This window comes from Enhydra lutris, unplaced genomic scaffold (genome assembly GCF_002288905.1).
Source record: "Enhydra lutris kenyoni isolate GAN:26980312 unplaced genomic scaffold, ASM228890v2 scaffoldscaffold64, whole genome shotgun sequence".
In the NCBI taxonomy this organism is placed as follows: Eukaryota; Metazoa; Chordata; class Mammalia; order Carnivora; family Mustelidae; genus Enhydra; species Enhydra lutris.
The window spans coordinates 4,254,819-4,274,084 of NW_019154148.1; the positions used below are offsets into that span (position 1 = coordinate 4,254,819).

A 19,266-nucleotide genomic window follows, 5' to 3' on the forward strand; every position below is an offset into this window, starting at 1 on the left:
GGTCATGTCCTTTTCATTCCTCTTTCGGCCTTCCTGGTTATGTCAAGGGAAGAGTCTCAGTTTGGTGCTTCATTGATAACAACTCCCTTAACTTGCCACTTCCCACTTTGAGAAAAATAAACAGGTTTGGGCTGGGGGCTTTGCTATGCAGCTGGAACCAACTGGAAATTACAGCGGTTTTGCATTCAGTTATCTTTTTTATGGTTACCTTCTATCTATGAAAAGTGATGCTTTTACCCCCATTTATGATAACGACAAAGTTTCTACTTCGAAGACATTTTAAAGGTAATTTAAATTAAATACTAAGTAAATGCGAATGCGTGAAGTCCAGGGGGATAAAATTACTAAGTAATATGATAGGTAAGACTCACAGGTGCCACTAAAACTGTAGTATTAGTAGCTGCATAACTAAAGTTTGGATAACTCTGGCCTCAGGCAATTAGAGGAGTCCAGTGGGGATTCAACTACTATCAAAACATGGCTTCTGGCATTTGGAGGAACAAGATTTACAACCACCATGCTTCTGTGGGCTGGGCTCCATGTGTTGCAATGTTATGATCTAGTGCACTTCTGACATCTCTTCCAACTACTGAGCTTTGTGACTGGGGATGAGAAGTTTGGTCAAGTAAGAGTTGAGAATAAAACAGATTTAGACTAAAAGGAAATTACTGATTCTAGTCTTACTAAGCATCTGGTGAGCAGCTTCTCCAGACCAGCTGTGGGCCCCCAAGGATACCTGTAGCTAGTGATTCCCCAAGTTGTGGCCAAGGCCAAGGGAAAGCTGAGCGTCAGCATTTCTGCTGCCCATCTGCTTTTCCATTACCGGTCTGGACTCGTGACACAGTGTTCCCCTGACCTGGCAGTAACCTACTCCTGACCCCTTTGTCCCTCTGATCCCATTCAAACTCTACCTATTCTGAGCCTCAAAACCTCAGAGCCAGGCTTTCCTCATTAACAAGCTGAGAAATCCAATTTGAGGTGAGCGTGGCCCCAATGGCACTAGCTTTTTAACAACCTCCGATCCTTAAAATCTAATGGATTGGGGATTTTAAAGTGCCCCAATTCTATGGGGAAAGTAATTTCTTGGCTCCTATCAAGTCTCATGTAGGTGATCTCACATCCAGAGAGAATTGTTAGGGAGGACAACAGTAAAGGAAGAAAAACAAGGTCCTCCGCCTCTCCTGACTCCCACACTGGGGCCAGATACTCTCTGGCATTTCCTCAGTACCACTGCCATAACAAAAACGTCTTCTGAGGCGTCTCAAGCAAAATTTATGACTGGCTGCACATGCAGTACGGGAAGCCAATAAGGAGTCAGAGGCTATGCTAGAGATAGACACGGCTCCTATCCAAGAACCAGCAAACTGTCAGACAAAGCACACATAGTCAAGAAGTGCCCTGAAAAGCCTTTCCGGCCACCACTGCCTGTGTGAACAAAGCTGAAGTGCGCACAGCAGATTTTAGAATAGGGTCGTAGACAACTCAAAGCAGCTTGGCTGATGTCAGGACACAGCTCTTGGAAGACGGTTTCTCAGACCCATGTCTTTAGCCCTTCCCTTCAGCACCGTGTTGTGGGCGTCGTGCGCCATGGACACAGGGAGGAGAGGAGATGAGGGGAGAGGAGGGAGGTATGGTTGATGCAGCATTCACATTTTAAGGTTTGGTAGAAATGCTGCCAAACTCGGGCTTTTTTTCCAACAGCCTTAACTTTGTTCCAAAAAAACGAAGCCCTTGATAATCTGCATAGCTTTTATTAGTAAAACCTATAGCATTACAGCCATTTTCAAATGTGATGGCCGGGCAGTCTTGGAGAATTCAGAGCACGGGGTTGAGTCTGGTGGGGAAGACTACCAGTGGATGGGGCAGGAGGCCCCACCTGCCCCTCCACAATCCACACCTGACTGGACTGGGTAGGAGTGGGCATGCTCAGAGCCCAGGAACACTCAGCAGACGGGGACTGACTACTGTTGTCCCAACAACCATTCTGAATTAAAGTGCACTTTTTTCTGCTGTGTTGGAGGAAAGCGATCCTTCAAAGTTCAGGAAAAGTATCTAAAGTTGCTACTGCTGCTGATGATGAAAAATAAGATACAATTTTTGATATTTAGTCCATTAGTATTTTAATTTGTAAATTATCCTATACTGGCCCCATAAAGGTTTGGCACCATTTTTGTTACTCTGTTATTTTCATCTCCAAAGTATAGACGGGTCCAAAGAATATTTGTGGGAATCATTAGAAGCACATTATTTAGGGGTCCCAGGGTAAAGTTACTAGATTATAGAATTCCTAGTTAAATTTGAATTTCAGATAAGTCATGAATACTTTTTAGGGTAAGTATGTCCAACAGATCACTTGAGACATACTTATACCAAAACATTATTATTCCGCTTAAGTTGAAATTTAACTGGATGTTCTGCATACCTGCTACCTGGCAATCCTATGGGGAGAGACTGCTGATAATTTCTTCAGTGAGTACATAAAATCTAATGTCTAGATTACACCTACCCTTTAACTCTGAGAAAACCCTAGAATAACCCATATAAGAGGAATTAAAATTTTCATTCTGTGAAAAATATTATCAGAGAATTATCACTAAAAGTTATACATGCATTTGAAATGTGATAGAGTAATTCAACAGATTATCACTGAATGTAGGCTTTCAAATGCCACTTTTAAAAAATTTATTTGAGAGAGAGAGAGCATGGAGTGGTGGGAGGAGCAGAGGGAGAGGGACAAGCAGACTCCCTGCTGAGCAATGAGCCCAAGGCCACTTGATCTCACAACCCTGAGATCAGACATGAGCTGAAACCAAGAATCAGATGTTTAACCGACTGAGCCACCCAGGCTCACCTCAAATGCCCTTTTTAAGTTAGAAAGACTCAGAAATCAAACTGTTCCTAAACAAGGGCATGGTTAAAACTATTGGTTCTTTTTAATTTTATTTAACCTCAAGTTTTTATCAACTGTTATGTTAACCTAATATGTTAAATTTTTTCTTCTTTAATTATACGGCTGCCCTTTTTTTCCATTTCTCATTTCCATGCCTTTGAAAGAGATCAACTAGAATCTAGAAAGCACCAGAAAATATGTTTAATAATGGCGACAAAAACCCCAGCTCAAAGCAAGACATAAGGGCAACCTCACTTTCTTTGTTCATGCTTTCCACAAACATTTAGCCATAAACTGAATGTTACAAAGGCTACTGATCTAAATTCCACGTAAGTCTTCAAGTCAAGGAAATCAGTTTCTCAGGGGCTATGTGCAGGTGACCTCCTGGCTAGCCAGTGGGGCAGAGTGAAGTCCAAGAGAAGGAAAGAGGGACCAGTGGTAATCTGAGACAGCAGGAAGGGAGACATAGCTGGGATCTGAGGGAAAGGCCTTGCAAAGTACTGAAGGATAACAAGGGGGAAGGCAGCCATTCCGAGCCAAATAAGCCACATGACCGGAACATGAAGCTAAGAAAGTACAGAGTATAAGACAGAGTGTGCTGTGACTAGCCACAACTCGACCTGAGATTGAAATGGTAGTCTGGAGCCTTCAAAGTTACGCTAAGGGCTTTGTGCTATAGCTGTGGGCAGTGGTGGATAGAAGGTGGATGGGTGGGAAAAGGGGATGAAAGGAGCATGGGAAGGAAGGAAGGACAGAGATCAAGAGGATGACAGACATGTAACGAATGGATCCCTCAATAACATTAGGTTATGAGTTACACATATACAGCAAGTTGGGGAAATGGAACTTTACATCTGTTTTGGATCTAAAGTGTCTGTTTCTACACCTCACTGGCATTTCCCTGGTAGATGCTCCTTGCCAAGCTACGAGCTCTATCCTAGGTAGAGCTCCAAGCCAGCTCAACTCCCAATTTGTGCTTCTCTGTCTCTCTAGTTCAAACACTGGGATGCATGGCACCAAGTTTTTGTCCAGATCTGACTCTGAGATTGGGGGAAGCTGAGGAAGAAACGCTGATATAACCCAGGGTTTACTAGATTAAACTAGTTATTTCCAAGCCACCTACCAAAAGCAGAATCTGAATAGCGGAGGAAAGCGGGACCATGAGCAGGTTGGGTGCCGGGAGTTGGGACTGAGGATGCGCACGGCTCCCGTGAGCCCGTGCTTGGGAGGAGGGGCCAGACAGAGCAGCCCACGTGGAGAGAGAGGACGTCCCCAGCGGTGCAGGCAGAGATGTAGATTTGATCTAATGAATTTTATATCCTCCTGACAACTTGCTGAATTTATCTAAGGTCTTGATGAGATTATTGTGGAAAGGTTAGATGGGGGGAAAAAAAAAAGTTAAATGTCATTCGTATAGGAAGCTATTTCATCTCCCTGCCTGCATATGCACACCAATATTTAAAGTTTCTTTTCAAGAGATACCAACTAAAATCTTTTTCTTCACCTAACATCCATTTTCTCAAAAAAAAAAAAAAGGCTGAAATTATGATTATGCAGACTTGAATTTTTTCTTCTAAAATCAGCAACTTACACCTTAGGGTATTTTACCAATCAATTCACATTCTAAAGGTGCCTCTTACCTTTAATCTGTAGCCACTTTTCCAAGCCACATCATCCTTGACATGAATTCATTTTACCCCCAACCCTTTCCCCTCAATCTTTTTTTTTTTTTCCATTCTCTGTCTTTTGCACAAAAACACACACAATGATAAAGTTTTCTGACAGCTTAATGGAACTTTCAAGGACTACAGGGACTAGGTTAGGCATGAATTTTTTTTTTAAGATTTTATTTATTTATTTGACACAGAGAAATCACAAGCAGGCAGAGAGGCAGGCAGAGAGAGAGGAGGAAGCAGGCTCCCTGCTGAGCGGAGACCTGATGCGGGGCTCCATCCCAGGACCTTGAGATCATGACCTGAGCTGAAGGCAGAGGCTTAACCCTCTGAGCCACCCAGGCGCCCTAAGCATGATCTTATTAACTGAACATCTGGAGAAGTTAAAAATTTGCTCTTTAATTGGTTGGACGGCACGGTGTCCCTCTAAGATTTGTTTTGTTCTAACAATAAAACAGCAAAGAGTCGATTTGTATTTTGGATCATGCATAATAATGGAAAAATATTAGCTTTATCTCAAAGCTTTCTGATGGACTCACTTCCTTGAGTTTTGTATTTTGTTTTGTTTTGTTTTATTTTTTTTTTTTTAAAGATTTTTTATTTATTTGACAGAGAGAAATCACAAGTAGGCAGAGAGGCAGGCAGAGAGAGGGGGGGGGAAGAAGCAGGCTCCCTGCGGAGCAGAGAGCCCGACGCGGGGCTCGATCCCAGGACCCTGGGACCATGTCCTGAGCCGAAGGCAGAGGCTTTAACCCACTGAGCCACCCAGGCGCCCCGTTTTGTTTTGTTTTAAAGAAAGAGCTTGTTACAAGGTTCACTTTGCAAAACTTACTGCTTCATAAACAAAGTAGCCTAGGAAGGGCCAAAAAGTGGGAACTGGGAAATTTCCTGAGGACGGCTTCTCTTTTCTTGACATTATACGGGAGCACAGCCTCGAAAGCTCCAAGTGTTGCCTCAGAATACACAATTCACGTCCTTACCAGAGAGAGAGAGAGAGAGAGTGAGAGAGGACGGGAAAGCTGTATCCACATGTGGGTCCCAGGGAGAGACAGGCTGCAGGAATAAGAGTTCAAGTCCCGTGAAGCACATGGGCCGAGCTGCAGGCCCGACGAGATCCCCCCAGACTGCATCGCCTGTAAACCTCCCAGCACCTCCAGTCACAGGTTAACCAGTGAAAAGTTAACTAGCGAAAAGTAGGTGGCTATGCTCAAACATGCCGAGCGCATGGCAGACAGGATCTTAATCAGTGTCAGAAAGCTAATTATGGGCAGTGTGAGGGTTTGTCATCTTTAATTAATATTTCTGAAGCTCTCATAAGCCTACAGCTGAGGAACTGTCTTCATAAAGAGACTCAATTTTTAATGGGGTAAGAGGAATTTCCTACTCTACTTTTAAACTTTCCTGCTTTTTAAAAGGATGCTTTCTTGTTAAATATGTTCCTACAATTACACGTCTTCACTGAAGGCAGAGGCAGTCATGAATGGTACAGAAATAATGCAAAGTTCAGTACGGTCAGCACTGACAGTGCTTTATTAGGAGGGAAAATAGTGTCAAGAAATTTATAGAGCAGCAATCTGCATTATGCCTAACCTTTTGGACATATTAAAGCTTGTCGTTTCCAGTCCTACAGCCTCTGTTATTCATAAATAATGGATAACACTGGACACAATCATCTGACATTTGTTACAGCAATAAATATACCCTAAGTGCTGATGGGCCTTGCGCTGTGTGATTTAAAAGCACACAACAGAAATTTAATGTAACTGAAGATGTCTTACATCTTAAGTCTAGGGATTTGCAGATTCAGTTCGACTCAGCAGATCTGGAAGCACTAGGCCGTGTGCGGTGCGTTGTTGAGCTCGGCATCTTTATGATCAGAAAGCAGGACTTGGATTTGGGGAATGAGCTCCAGTCCCCCCTCTAATTCAGAAATATAAAAGAAACTTTAGGAGTCCATAATTCTCTTGTCAGAGCATGCAGGAGGAGGAGGAAGGGGGCCCTGACCCACCGTCAAACGTTGCCTGACAGCTGTGCACTCACTACAGTCAGTTTCTAGGTGACAGGATGCCATGCACAGGTCCCTTGAGGAGGCTGCCTAGTCAGAGTGAGCTCCCGGAGACACTGCTGCTTCTGTCCCTGGGACCCAGTCCCGATGGAGCTGACCCAACCTAGGACCCACCTGGGCTCTGCAGGACCAGTCCCTCCTGGAGGGCCCCTATGATGGAGAGGGGCACATCAGACATTCCCCTCCACGTCTGCATGCTGGGGCACATAAACCACAGGTGTTTTCCCAACAGCCTGTGGCTCTAAGCAAACTGGGTTGATTCTGCTACAGCAGGGCCACCGCATTTGAGGCCCTGTGTCAAGCTTCTGTCAGGTACCAAGGGAAAGTGTTAGGGATTTGTTTGTCTTTCCAATAAAATCACACTGATTTTGTATTCTTCGCCAGAAAATGGGAACTGCAGTAAAGAGCTGACATAGCCAAGGCCTGCTAAAGACCCAGGCTCTGAACACCAAGGAAGACTGCATTTATTTATTTATATTAGCCATCAGTCTGAATGTCTGGCTTGCCTCGGTGGTATCTGAGGCTGGACTTTTAAAGCTAAACATGCGTTTTCTGGCCTATCATTCATGTCAGGCCGGGCAGGGTTTCTCAAGTTTTAGTGAAAATAAGAATCACCTGGTGGGCTTGTTAAAACACAAATTTATGAACCTCAATTCCAAAGATTCTGATTCAGAAAAGTCTGGGCAGGGCCCAAGGATGTCTCTCTTTTTTTTTTTTTTTTTTTTTTTTTTAAAGATTTTATTTATTTATTTGTCAGAGAGAAAGAGAAAGAGAGAGAGAGAGAGCACAAGCAGATAGAGTGGCAGTTAGAGGCAGAGGGAGAAGCAGGCTCCCTGCTGAGCAAGGAGCCCGATGTGGAACTCGATCCCAGGACGCTGGGATCATGACCTGAGCCGAAGGCAGCGGCTTAACCCACTGAGCCACCCAGGCGTCCCAGGGATGTGTATTTCTAACAAGTTCTAGGCGATGCTGATGCTGAGCAGCAATGATTTTTTTTTTTAATTTTTTTAAAGATTTTACTTATTTATTTGAAAGAGATGTATTTATTTGTTTATTTATTTATTATTTGAAAATTTGTTTTATTTATTTATTTATTATTGAAAGAGAAATTTTATTTATTTATTTATTTATTTATTTATTTGTTCATGTGAGAGAGAAAGAGAGCGAGAGCATGCAAGCGTGCACAAGCCGGGGCAAAGGGTGCAGAAGCCTGGACAAAGGGACCAGCAGACTCCCTGCTGAGCAGGGAGCCCGAGGGGTTCAGGACCAGGACCCCCTGGAGTCAGGCCCTGGACCAAAGGTAGACAGATGCCTCACTGACAGAGCCATCCAGGTACCCGAAGCAGCAATGATTTAAGACACTTCACAAGTGGCTGTGGGTTATCTTAATGAAGGTCATTCCCTAAGATTTTATGTTTAAATCTTTACTTTTCTACTCTTGGCTGACACAGTCAAACCCTAGCAAAGTGCTGGATTAAAAGAGCCTATCTTGGACCCTGTACAAGGCAGGTAACTTGTCAGAAATTCTAGAAATACTTTTATCACTTTTTTTTTAAGATTTTATTCATGACAGACAGAGGGAGAGAGACAGAGACAGAAGCAGGCTCCCAGCAGAGCAGGGAGCCCAGTGCAGGGCTCGATCCCAGAAACCTGGGATGACCTGAGCAGAAGGCAGACACTTAACGACTGAACCACCAGGCACCCCTTCTATTACATTATTAATTGGGCCTTAACAAATGTCCTCCACGATAACAAATGCTTTACATGCATTCATTTAACCTCTTAATCCTTCCAACAACATTCGTCTCATAATCAATACTGATGCTCAGAGAAACTGAGTGACTTGCCCAAGGTCACAAAATTAGTTAGTTATAAAGCCAAGACTCAAACCCAGGTCTTTATGACTTCTAGGTTTAGACTCTTCACCAGTTAACACCCAGCCTCATCTATAATCCAGGTCCCAAGAACTGTATTTCCGTGGCAGCTTTAGTATTCAAACAGAACTGTTTCCTCATATTTATCTTTGCTTTGTAGAGGAAAAAAAAAAAAAAATCTAAGCACTGCAAATGATTCAAAGAATCACCTGAATTTCAAATATTAGTGAAATTTTAGTGGGAGATCCACTTCCCCATTTTGTAGCTTTGATGCCTTGTGAGAGAGCAAAGCAAGACAATGGGAGTAGGAAGCTGGAGAACAGAAATGCTTTGTCTGGTTTGAGAAATTGCTTAGATGTTGGGTTTCCAGTCTTATTAGGAAGAGAACCTCAAAAAGAAGGAAAGTAACCACATAAATTGCACTAAAACTTTGCCCATGTGAAATAATCATTACCTTTACGAAGACAGTGACAGTTCTAACACATGCCACCACAGACCAACACTTCAGGGCATGGCTTTTAAAAACCATCTTATCATGAGGCCCAATCAAGACCCCAATCCATGCGAGGGTGTAGCCCTCCATGGGCAGTGCCAAGTGTGAGACCTCAGAGACCCGAGGGCTCCCACTGGCACAAAGAGAAATTAAGCTGTTTCTCCTCTAAAAAATGTGAAATAGAGCAAATTTCACTCTCATTCTCCCTTTCCGGCCTGCGATGGCATCCCAACAACAATTTAAAAAAAAAAAAAAAAAAGGCATCAATTTCACAGGTGACAAGACTGGAAGTGGCTTCATCCACAGGCAACCACAGTAAGCACTATTTCACTATGTGAGCTTTAAAATAGCTTCTGAACTGAGGATAGTTAATACAGCCGGGAAGTTGCCTCTACTTTGGTCAGTTGTTAATTTGATACCCTTCAGGACCATGGCTCCTCCCAGCACCTAATCTTCAGGGTGGTGGGGGGGCAGGAAAAGGAAAGTTTGAGTTATAAACTCTGAGCCCATTTCCATGGCTGCTGGCTCTTCAGTTTATTCTTAAACCATCTGGTTCACGTTATGCCCTGAGACAAGAAGAGGGCTCCTTCCTGCCAAGATAACCACAGAGAGTTCCCACTGCATTTTCACTACAGTCATCTCCACCGGTGGGGCGTGGCTTTGAGGATAAATTGTCTCCAGTTAGGTTTTTTCCCCCCGTTTTGTTTTCTTCTCTCCTTACTAGGGATTACAGCCTGCCCTCTGTGGTTAGCAGCCATGATGCCTGGACCACGATTAGGTCATTCATTCATACTGCCTTGCAGGACTGGGAGCCTGGCATTTTGTTGCAATAAGATTTTCAAACAAGAAAAATTGGGTTGTTAGATTCCATTCACCCAAGTTGTTATGAGGATTTCAAGGAAACTGCAGGCTTGTCTTACTCTAAAGGAAAATCAAGAGTTTATTTTTAGGGGATCCTACTCCAGGGCTTTTCTTGGTGTTTTGCCATCTTTGTTAGCTCTCAGGCCCAACATGAAACCCGCTCTGGCTTGGCCCTGAAGGAAATGTCCATCCTCCTTTTTGCCTTTGCATATTTCTCTAAAGGACACAGAGAGGCTTTGTTGTCTTTGTGGTCACCGGGTCCGCTCTACACAGATGCCTATTAATCACTTCACTATGGAGACAGACACATCCATCATATCACAGCAGCTCCGAAACAGGCAGTCCAGTGAGCAGGGGTGAGAGGGGAAAGTGCGCACTTAACCATTTCATGGCCTGGCTGCCGGGGGCTCCTGTACTGAGCAAGGTAACTGGGCCGTGGGGAGGGCTCTTCCTTGGCATGTGGCTTAGCAGGTGCAGTTGATTTTATGTGTTTGCATTTGTCTCATTTCATGCTTTGACAGGACAGCCCTCTCCCAGCTATTTCTGTCAGGATGCAGGGGATAAGTGTAGGTGAAAAAAAAAGCTTTCATTTTAAAAACAGTGAAAATAAATTTAGGTGGACTAGCTGTGCTCCTGACGCAAAGGTACTGACTCTGTGAAGCCAGCTGGTTTTCAAGGGTGGATCCAACAGCAGGCAGAATAAGCCGGAAGTCCGCTTTCTCAGGCAAGACAACCCTTAACATTGCAGGTAAATTAACTAAGAACTTTCCTTCCAAAATGGACGTGTCTTCTAAATCTCTTTTTCAGTCATTCAAGGCTTTCCTCGGCCTGCTTCTAAATGGTCTTCAGCTCTTGTTCTTACTTTTCCTCTGCTAGTCCTCCTGCATTCGTTCACTATTTATTTAGCAGAGATTTACTGAGCTCCTGCATCCCTGGAAACTGAGGGGTGAATCTCCCTCCTAAAACAATCTAGGTGAGAAAAACAAACATCAAGTAACATATAAGAGTGGTGACTTTAAGAAAGAAGTACAGATCGCCGGGGCACTCGTAGAAGAGCTAATCTGGTTGGGGTTAAGTTAGAAAAGATTTCCTCATTTAAGCTGAGGCCTTAAGGACGAGGTCAGAAAAATGAGGGGTGAGCACGGATATTCCAGGCACAGGGAACAGCCTGTGTAAATGCCCAGAAGCAAGGGAGAGTTCAGCCAAGTAGCTCTTGCCTAGAGCTTGAGAGGACTAGACAGGAGTTAGGCCGTTCACCACAAGGAACACAGCTTCCACTTTTTCTCTCTCCATATACTAGCTCTTATTGTTCTGCTTCAACAGACAGCCTACCCTGAGCTAGGAGCAATGCATCTCACAGCGCTTCCCCACTCTGGAAGCAGTTCATGCATTAGCACAGGCCTTCTCCCTAGTGGATGGCAGGGTTTGTGCCTCCTTCACTTTGTCTCCAACACCTGGCACAGTGCTTTGGTCTGTGCTCAGGAAATGTTTGCCGAAGACACCCACGAAGATTGGAGCTCAACCCTTGTTATGCCATGACAATGAGAGTAAAGGAACCAAGAACATCCCAGTTCAACCCTGAGTTAGGAGATCTTTTCTGGGACATGCCATGCAGACCAGACAATTGCAGACAATCCCACAGCAGGGCTACCAGAAACCATTCACTGTTTTCTAAATAAAGAATCTGATGTTTGAAATCTCAAAATGCCTTCACATGATCATCATAGGAAAATTCACAACTGTGTTGGACTTCCTCTTTACGGTTTGTAACTGTTCTTATTTTAATTACATTTTGTGGGGCCTGGAGGGTGGGGTTTTTCATAACCTTTTCATTGCTTCAGCCTCTACAGAGCAGCCCATTGTCCCTCTGAGACCTCCCTCTGGCATCCCTCCTGCATCTGAAAACTCTGTCACCTCAGGGGGAGAAAAAAAGTGAAGATTCTCTTCTTTCTCAGTCCTGCCAATTTAAGGCATGATTTCAGAGAAATCTCTAAGCCATTGTGTGCCTTGCTTCCTGCAATAGGAAGGCGGAAAGAATAACCATTTAGCACCTCATGACTGGTGAGAAATAGCTGGTGGTTAATGAATCAATGCAAAGAATGTTTCAGATACTGTTTTCATTATAATGCCCCATTTTCAACTGCGGAGAGCTGAAGGTCCAGGGGTTGGTAAAGGAAGGCACTTCAGTGCTCCAGGAGACACCAGGTCTTACTGGTCTCCTGGGAGGTGGGGGGCAGGGGAGATACCTGGAGAGGGACTTTCCCCCCTACAAAAGCCCCTCCACCTGCCAGAGTTTCCACACAGCTTGTGAAGCACTGATGACGTTCAACCAGCTCCCTTGGCAGAGCTGTATTTATTTCAAATTATTCAATTACTCAACTCAACCAGATGAGCCAGTTACAAGTAACCCATCTACCCTCATCGTCTCTTTTGGAATTATCTCAGAATGAATTTCTCATTTTTGAAATAGTTTATATTATTTTGAACATATACTGAGCACCTTTATAGACTTCTTTTGTTTAATGGATGTTAGTATGACTATATTCTGTTCTGTGAATGGAGATATAATTTGGTTCTGCAAATTCAGAAGGTTATGGTCACTGCAAAAATGTCCCACCAAGTTTAGAGGCCCATTTGAAAGTGTTCAATGTATTGCAAAACGATTTATCCAATAATCATTTATTAAGTGCCCAACTAAGGAGCCCTGGGGACAGTGAGGGTTAGAAATGCATTAAAAAAAAAAAAAAAAAAAGGCCCCACCCTCAAGGGGCCAGATGCAGGATTATTATTACAGTAGGCGTCTAACTAGAATTGCTGCATTCTGCTCAACATTTCCTGCTTTTGTTGTTTTACTTATTTCAAAATGCAGGACCTATGGGCAGTCCTGAGACAGAGGTACATGTTCCCTTATGTTGCCTCAACATAATCAATCCCTTTGGCAACATTTGGACGGCACAAGGTTTGGAGCTGAGAAGAACAGGTCTGTCCCCCTCCCCAGGGAGATCCATAGCAAATGCAACCAAATGGAGAGGTTGTAGCTGTTAACTCTTAAGCCCTCCATGAGCTGCTGGCCCACCAGGTCTCATTTGTGGCTTCTTTTGACCTACAGATTTGTCCAGCAAACTACAGCATTTAAGTTCTTTCTTATTTGTTATTTCATTTGATTCTTGCAAGAACCCAGTAAGGCATTAAGTGTATTAACCCCACAACACAAATAAAAAAAACTGAGGCCCAGAGATGGGCCAAAAGGTCACCCAGCAGTACATGGGCGCCAAAGACCCCAGGCCCACGGAGATCTCTGGTGTTGCTTGTACCATCACCCACCCACCCCCACGTCTCTGACAAGACCACTATGTTCAATCCTTCACAGTGGCCAATGTCACAAAGTTGATTTAATCATTTCTATGAATGCCCCTTTGCTCTTCTCCTGGTTTAAGCAGAAAGCTTTAAGTTTGGAAGGCATTTTCCAAAAATGACTTAAAACTTACTTCCTGACTTGTGCTTTCAACTTAATCTCTGATCTGTTTCTAACTCTGTACATGGGATTTCTGAATTTGCACAAGCAAATAAGGGAAGGCCACCTGCTTTGGGGTAGATATCTCAAAAGTGAAGAGATGCAGGCTTTTAAGGGCACTATTTACATAACAAAATGAGATGGGGGTGTGGGGACTGTTTGAAACCATTTTTCTCAAAGGTCATATCCTACTTGATTTGTTAACAGCCAAAAACCTGAACTCAAATGTCATCCCCTAGAAAAGTTTGACCCAGTGAAAGAGCAAGTGGTTTCCATGAGATTAAGATAGTCAAGGACCTTCAGACATGAAAGAAGAATAGCTTTAAGTTAAAAAAAAGCCATGAATAAACTTGAAATTTTTGCAGTTTTCCCAATTAAACGATGAATGAGACAAATGAAGTACTTGAGCCGCCTTCTCTCTCTGCTCCTCTTAAGCTGAGAGGTGAATTTAAATCACAAAATACGAAAGTCAACTGTAGGTACCTGTTATTCTAAGGATGCACTTATTGGGAAGACACAGTCCCCATGAAGGTGATTGCCAGGAGGGGATATCTGAAATGCCCACTGCCATGAAAAATCTACCTAGTACCCCCCCCACACCCTCATCGGTGAGGTCTACCCTGTGGTTAGATTCCAGAGATCTCCAAGTCAATGACAGAAATTAAACCCATTTTTATTCACAGGTGTACATTTTTGTGCCATTGTACATAGGCGGTTAAAAATGATCTTCAACAGAACCCCAAACAATCAAAACTGAAAGAAAATCAGTTGCTATTTTAGCATTACAACAAGGAAATGTAAAGTTAAGGAAGAAATTTCCATTAGCACAGTTTCTTGGTGACTAGGTATTTAAACGTATTTGAAAGCAAGACACCTCACAGTTTGGGAAGCTCCGGGTTATAAAAGGTGTGAGTTATAGCCTAATTTCCTGCTGTTTTTTTGCTTCTCCATTTCTACCCCTTAAAAGTTCATGAAGATAAATCTGGAAATATTTAAGAAGTGTCACATTTGGAAATTATTCAAGGTCTTGCCATCTTACACACTCTTTTCCCCTGGGGGGTGAATCCCCTGCCCTGCCCTTCATTACCAAGGGCAATTGTTTAATCACAGAATCTTAGTTTCTCAAGAGATGTTCCACTGCTTCTACTTATTCCCCCGAAGTCACAATCCTTTGTCATAGGACAATCATTTCCACAGCAACCAACTGTGATGTCACAAGCGAGGGGAGGAGGAAATGTTTAGAAAGAAAAGAGAAAGAGAATGTTCTCTCCCACAGGCAAAGGTACCTGAGATTTAAAACCATTGCTTCCCTAATCAAAATATTTTAGCAGGAAGATCCTATGACAAAGCTGCATTTCTTCAAGGTCTCAGCTGTGACATAGGAAGCATTTCAGCAGAAGCTGAAGGGCTGCGTGTTGTGGGTTTAGGAAGGGGTAGAGGTTTTTATTTCATTCTAATTCTGTGCCACTGATATCTGCCAGTAAAATACATTAAACATATTCCAGAAAGAGTTGATTTAGCAGATGAAAAATGTGTCTCCTGAGACCAGAGAAGGTACATTTTCTGTCTTACTATCATTTCCATAATAGGAACAATGTTTACATTTCCTCAGCCCATGCAGTGCCTCTAATGTATTCATGTTCTTCCACTCTCCAGAGGCAGGAATTGAGGTATTTGAGATTTTATTTTTTAGCTACCGCATCAAGCACTTAAGATCTGACAATTGTGATGTGTATTCTCACTTGGTATTAAAAAAATAAAAGCCTCAGTGTTTGCATTTGATTATAGTCTCAGCTTGGTGGCTGATTAAGCAGGAATAGGGAAGGCAACTTTCTTCAGAAACACAGCCTCTGGGTTAATGTAGTGTAAGATTATTGACGGGTGTAGTCACATAATTTTTATTAAATTGAAGAGATTAGCTCTGCTGAAGAATCTCACCATGACAGCAAATTCTAGCCGTAATAATGAGACCTGACACTTCTCAAACCCACTCCAGGGCCCCAAATGGTCTTTTTTTTCTAAATATTCTTTCAGTTCAAGTAAGGGAAGAGCTCCGTTCAAATATTCAGCATATTTACCTGAAATTGAGTGTGCATGGGTTTTTGGTTTTTTGTTTTTTGAAGGATGATACAAAATTGGCATAAACATTTGTAATGTGAGCTTTAGCTGTTTTTTGTTTTTTGTTTTTTTTCACCATAAATGGCACACAAGGTCTTTCTTCCAGTTGCCTGAAATGCACACATAGCTTTTTCTCCAGATAGAGGCCATGGTGCCCACAAAAAGGTCAGCAGAGAAGACCCTGGAACCGTGGAGAGCTGGGCCATTTGTTCATTTAACAGGCATAAAATTGTTGCCTCTTGCCCACCCACCACCCAGACTCAACGTATCTCCCTTATCCCAATTTCCTGAGGAGAAGACTGAGAAAAGATTGGAGGGGGGGGCGGGAACAAATTTTGTAAATGAAAACTGTCCTATTCCACAGACTGAAGCAAGTAGAAAGCATATGCTTGAGAGAGGGGGTAGGAAAAAAGGCACTTTTTCAGAACACAAAGAAGGCAACAAATGAAGTCTATTTACATATGTCATGGGAAGGGGAGGCGACTTGGAGAGGATTAATTAGTTAATGTCTGGCAAGCTGCGCCCCAAGACAAGTTAGGCACAGGTGCTATTGTCACTTATTACTGTTATTAATTAACGGGGTGAACGCCAAACAAAAATAAAGCCCCGCGGCGTGCTTTCACTTCTTAACACCCAATACGATGTCTATTGCAGGAGTGATTCGGGAAAGTTACCTCAAAGGCCATGACCAGCTCGTCCCTGTCACCCTCTTGGCCATTGCGGTCATTCTGGCTTTTGTCATGGGGGCCGTCTTCTCCGGCATCATCGTCTATTGTGTCTGCGACCACAGGCGCAAGGACGTGTCCGCCGTGCAGCGCAAGGAGAAGGAGCTCACCCACTCGCGCCGGGGCTCCATGAGCAGCGTCACCAAGCTCAGCGGCCTCTTTGGGGACACCCAGTCCAAAGATCCGAAGCCGGAGGCCATCCTCACGCCACTCATGCACAACGGCAAGCTCGCCACGCCCGGCAACACGGCCAAGATGCTCATCAAGGCTGATCAGCACCACTTAGACCTGGCGGCCTTGCCCACCCCGGAGTCCACCCCGACGCTGCAGCAGAAGCGGAAGCCCAGCCGTGGCAGCCGCGAGTGGGAGAGGAACCAGAACCTCATCAACGCCTGCACCAAGGACATGCCCCCCATGGGCTCCCCTGTGATCCCCACGGACCTGCGGGCCTCCCCCAGCCACATCCCCAGCGTGGTGGTCCTGCCCATCACGCAGCAGAGCTACCAGCACGAGTACGTGGACCAGCCCAAAATGAGCGAGGTGGCCCAGATGGCGCTGGAGGACCAGGCCGCCACCCTGGAGTATAAGACCATCAAGGAACATCTCAGCAGCAAGAGCCCCAACCACGGGGTGAACCTGGTGGAGAACCTGGACAGCCTGCCCCCCAAAGTCCCCCAGCGGGAGGCCTCCCTGGGCCCTCCGGGAGCCTCCCTGTCTCAGAACGGCCTGAGCAAGCGGCTGGAAATGCACCACTCCTCCTCCTACGGCCTTGACTATAAGAGGAGCTACCCCACCACGAACTCGCTCACGAGAAGCCACCAGGCCACCACTCTCAAAAGAAACAATACTAACTGCTCCAATTCCTCCCACCTGTCCAGAAACCAGAGCTTTGGCCGGGGAGACAACCCGCCCCCCGCCCCGCAGAGGGTGGACTCGATCCAGGTGCACGGCGCGCAGCCCTCCGGCCAGGCCGTGACTGTTTCGCGGCAGCCCAGCCTCAACGCCTACAACTCGCTGACGAGGTCGGGGCTGAAGCGCACCCCCTCGCTAAAGCCGGACGTGCCCCCCAAACCCTCCTTCGCCCCCCTTTCCACATCCATGAAGCCCAATGACGCGTGTACATAATCCCAGGGGAAGGGGTCAGGTGTCGAAACAGCAGGAACGGCCAGGCGCGCGCCCAGTTCGGCGAGGCCCTCCACTTCCTGAGTACCCACCAGACCAAGATGGCCGCGGCGGCGCGGAGGACGCTGGGTCCCCCCCTCGGGGGCGCAGGGGGACTCTGGAAAATTGGGCCACGTGGTGGGGTGAAGGTTTGCAACGCGGGACTCACCTCCATTCTCTGACTTCACTGTCCCCTCACTCCGTGCAGCAGGTCGGACTCACGAGAGACTTGAATTCTCATCACAAACATGAGCCAAAAGCACATACCCACCCCCCCCAACCTTCACACGCATGCGTGCGCGCGCCTGCGCACGCGCACCCACCCACACCCGCACCCACGCCCCACAACCCACGCCCCACAACCCACGCCCACACCCACACCGTGCGCACCTGCAGGGGAACAATGACTGCAACCTGTTGTCCAGGACTGCACCGGGCGCTGCCCACCAGGGCTGGCGTTCCACCGGCAAAACACAAAACACATTTTTAAAAATCATGAAAATTAAAAAGACAAAAAAAAATTAAAAATAAAGAATTCCTTGATAATTCTAACTCAGACTTTAACAATGGCAGACGTTTACTATGCGCAGATACTGTGAAATGCCCACCAGTGTTACAGCTTTCTGTTATTAGCAGATGAATGCCATGTTGGGCAACTATGTCATAGATTTCTGCTCCTCTCTTTTAATGAAATAACGTGACCGTTAACGCAAGTAACTCTTTATTTATTGTTCACCCTTTTTTCCTTAAGGAAAGAACTCTTCCACCTACCATCCTATGAACAGCGCTTCAGAAAGGCCCCTTGAAAGTTAAACTATTTAACGGGAAATCCATTAACTGGAATAATTGAGTTTATTTTTACAATAAATTCACTGAGTAAATAAGTTGGAGCTGCAATTTTGAGCTTTGTGTTTGGACTGTCTGATCTCTAGCTAAAGGAAAAAGTTGAGAGGGGAATATTTATTTGAATCAACCCATTAATTTGCTGGTCAGGTCTCTGGCCCATAACATGCAAAAAATTAATTAGTTTAAAAGTCCTTCCAGATCCTAACTTACAAAGCATCCGGGAGAGGAACTTTTAGAATGACACGTCCTGCGTCCCGTTGCTGCCAACATGGCTTTGTCAGTGGTTCTTACTTTCTGTGAAGGCACCAGCTTGTGATACCCATCTCATTTCACCTTGCATGTGAGACAGCAAACAAAATCCACTAAAGGCGTGAACTAATTAATATGCTGGCTGCTACCTTGCATAAATTAATGGTTTGCTCACACGGGTTTTTCGTGGGGTTACATCTGTGAATAGCCTCTTTTCCACATGTAAATTTGTGCCTTACACCTGAGTTGTGTACACTTGTAAACTGTCGTTATGATAAACTTTCCTCCCGCCTTTTGAAATAAATGCAGATATTTATTTGACCCTCCCTCCCCCCACCCCCACTCCAGCCCTCCGGAAAGATTAGCATCTAGCAGATGGAAGAAGAATGCAGTGGTGGTGGTTAGAAGCCTGCCCCCTGGGAGAGCTAGGCGGCAGCACACCCTCCAATTCACACTTCCTTCTAGTGCCAACTCCAACCACCCTCTGGCCGTGCTACCCAGCATGGACACCAGTGTGGTGGGTGGCAATACCCTGTCTCCCTCCAGAGCTCCCTGCTTCCCTGGTATTCTCAGATCATTTCAACACGGTGGTATCCTTATTGACCAGCGGAGAAGGGACTAACGTCCCAGCCCTCATTTCTGCTGGGTCCACTGGCTGGAGAACATGCCGTGTGCGCAGTTGCTGGGCACCTGGGAGTGTCTCCAAGCCGTGGGCTCAGCACACAAAGAAATGACATGGAAGTAGATGGAGGCGGGCTGGTCCGTGCTGTGATGGAACAGTAACTCCCAAGTACAAA

At 45.0% G+C, this 19,266-nt stretch overlaps 1 protein-coding gene across 2 annotated transcripts in view; it reads left to right on the forward strand.

Annotated features, from left to right (window-relative positions):
* Nucleotides 1–18,810, forward strand: part of LOC111158918 (semaphorin 6A) — a 126,138-nt gene extending 107,328 nt beyond the window's left edge. For both annotated transcript variants that reach the window (XM_022521248.1, XM_022521249.1), the window contains one exon: nt 16,143–18,810. In XM_022521248.1, coding sequence (XP_022376956.1) covers nt 16,143–17,338 — 1,196 coding nt within the window. In that variant the 3' untranslated portion in view covers nt 17,339–18,810. The remainder of the gene's footprint in view (nt 1–16,142) is intronic.
* The last annotated feature ends 456 nt before the right edge of the window (nt 18,811–19,266 follow it).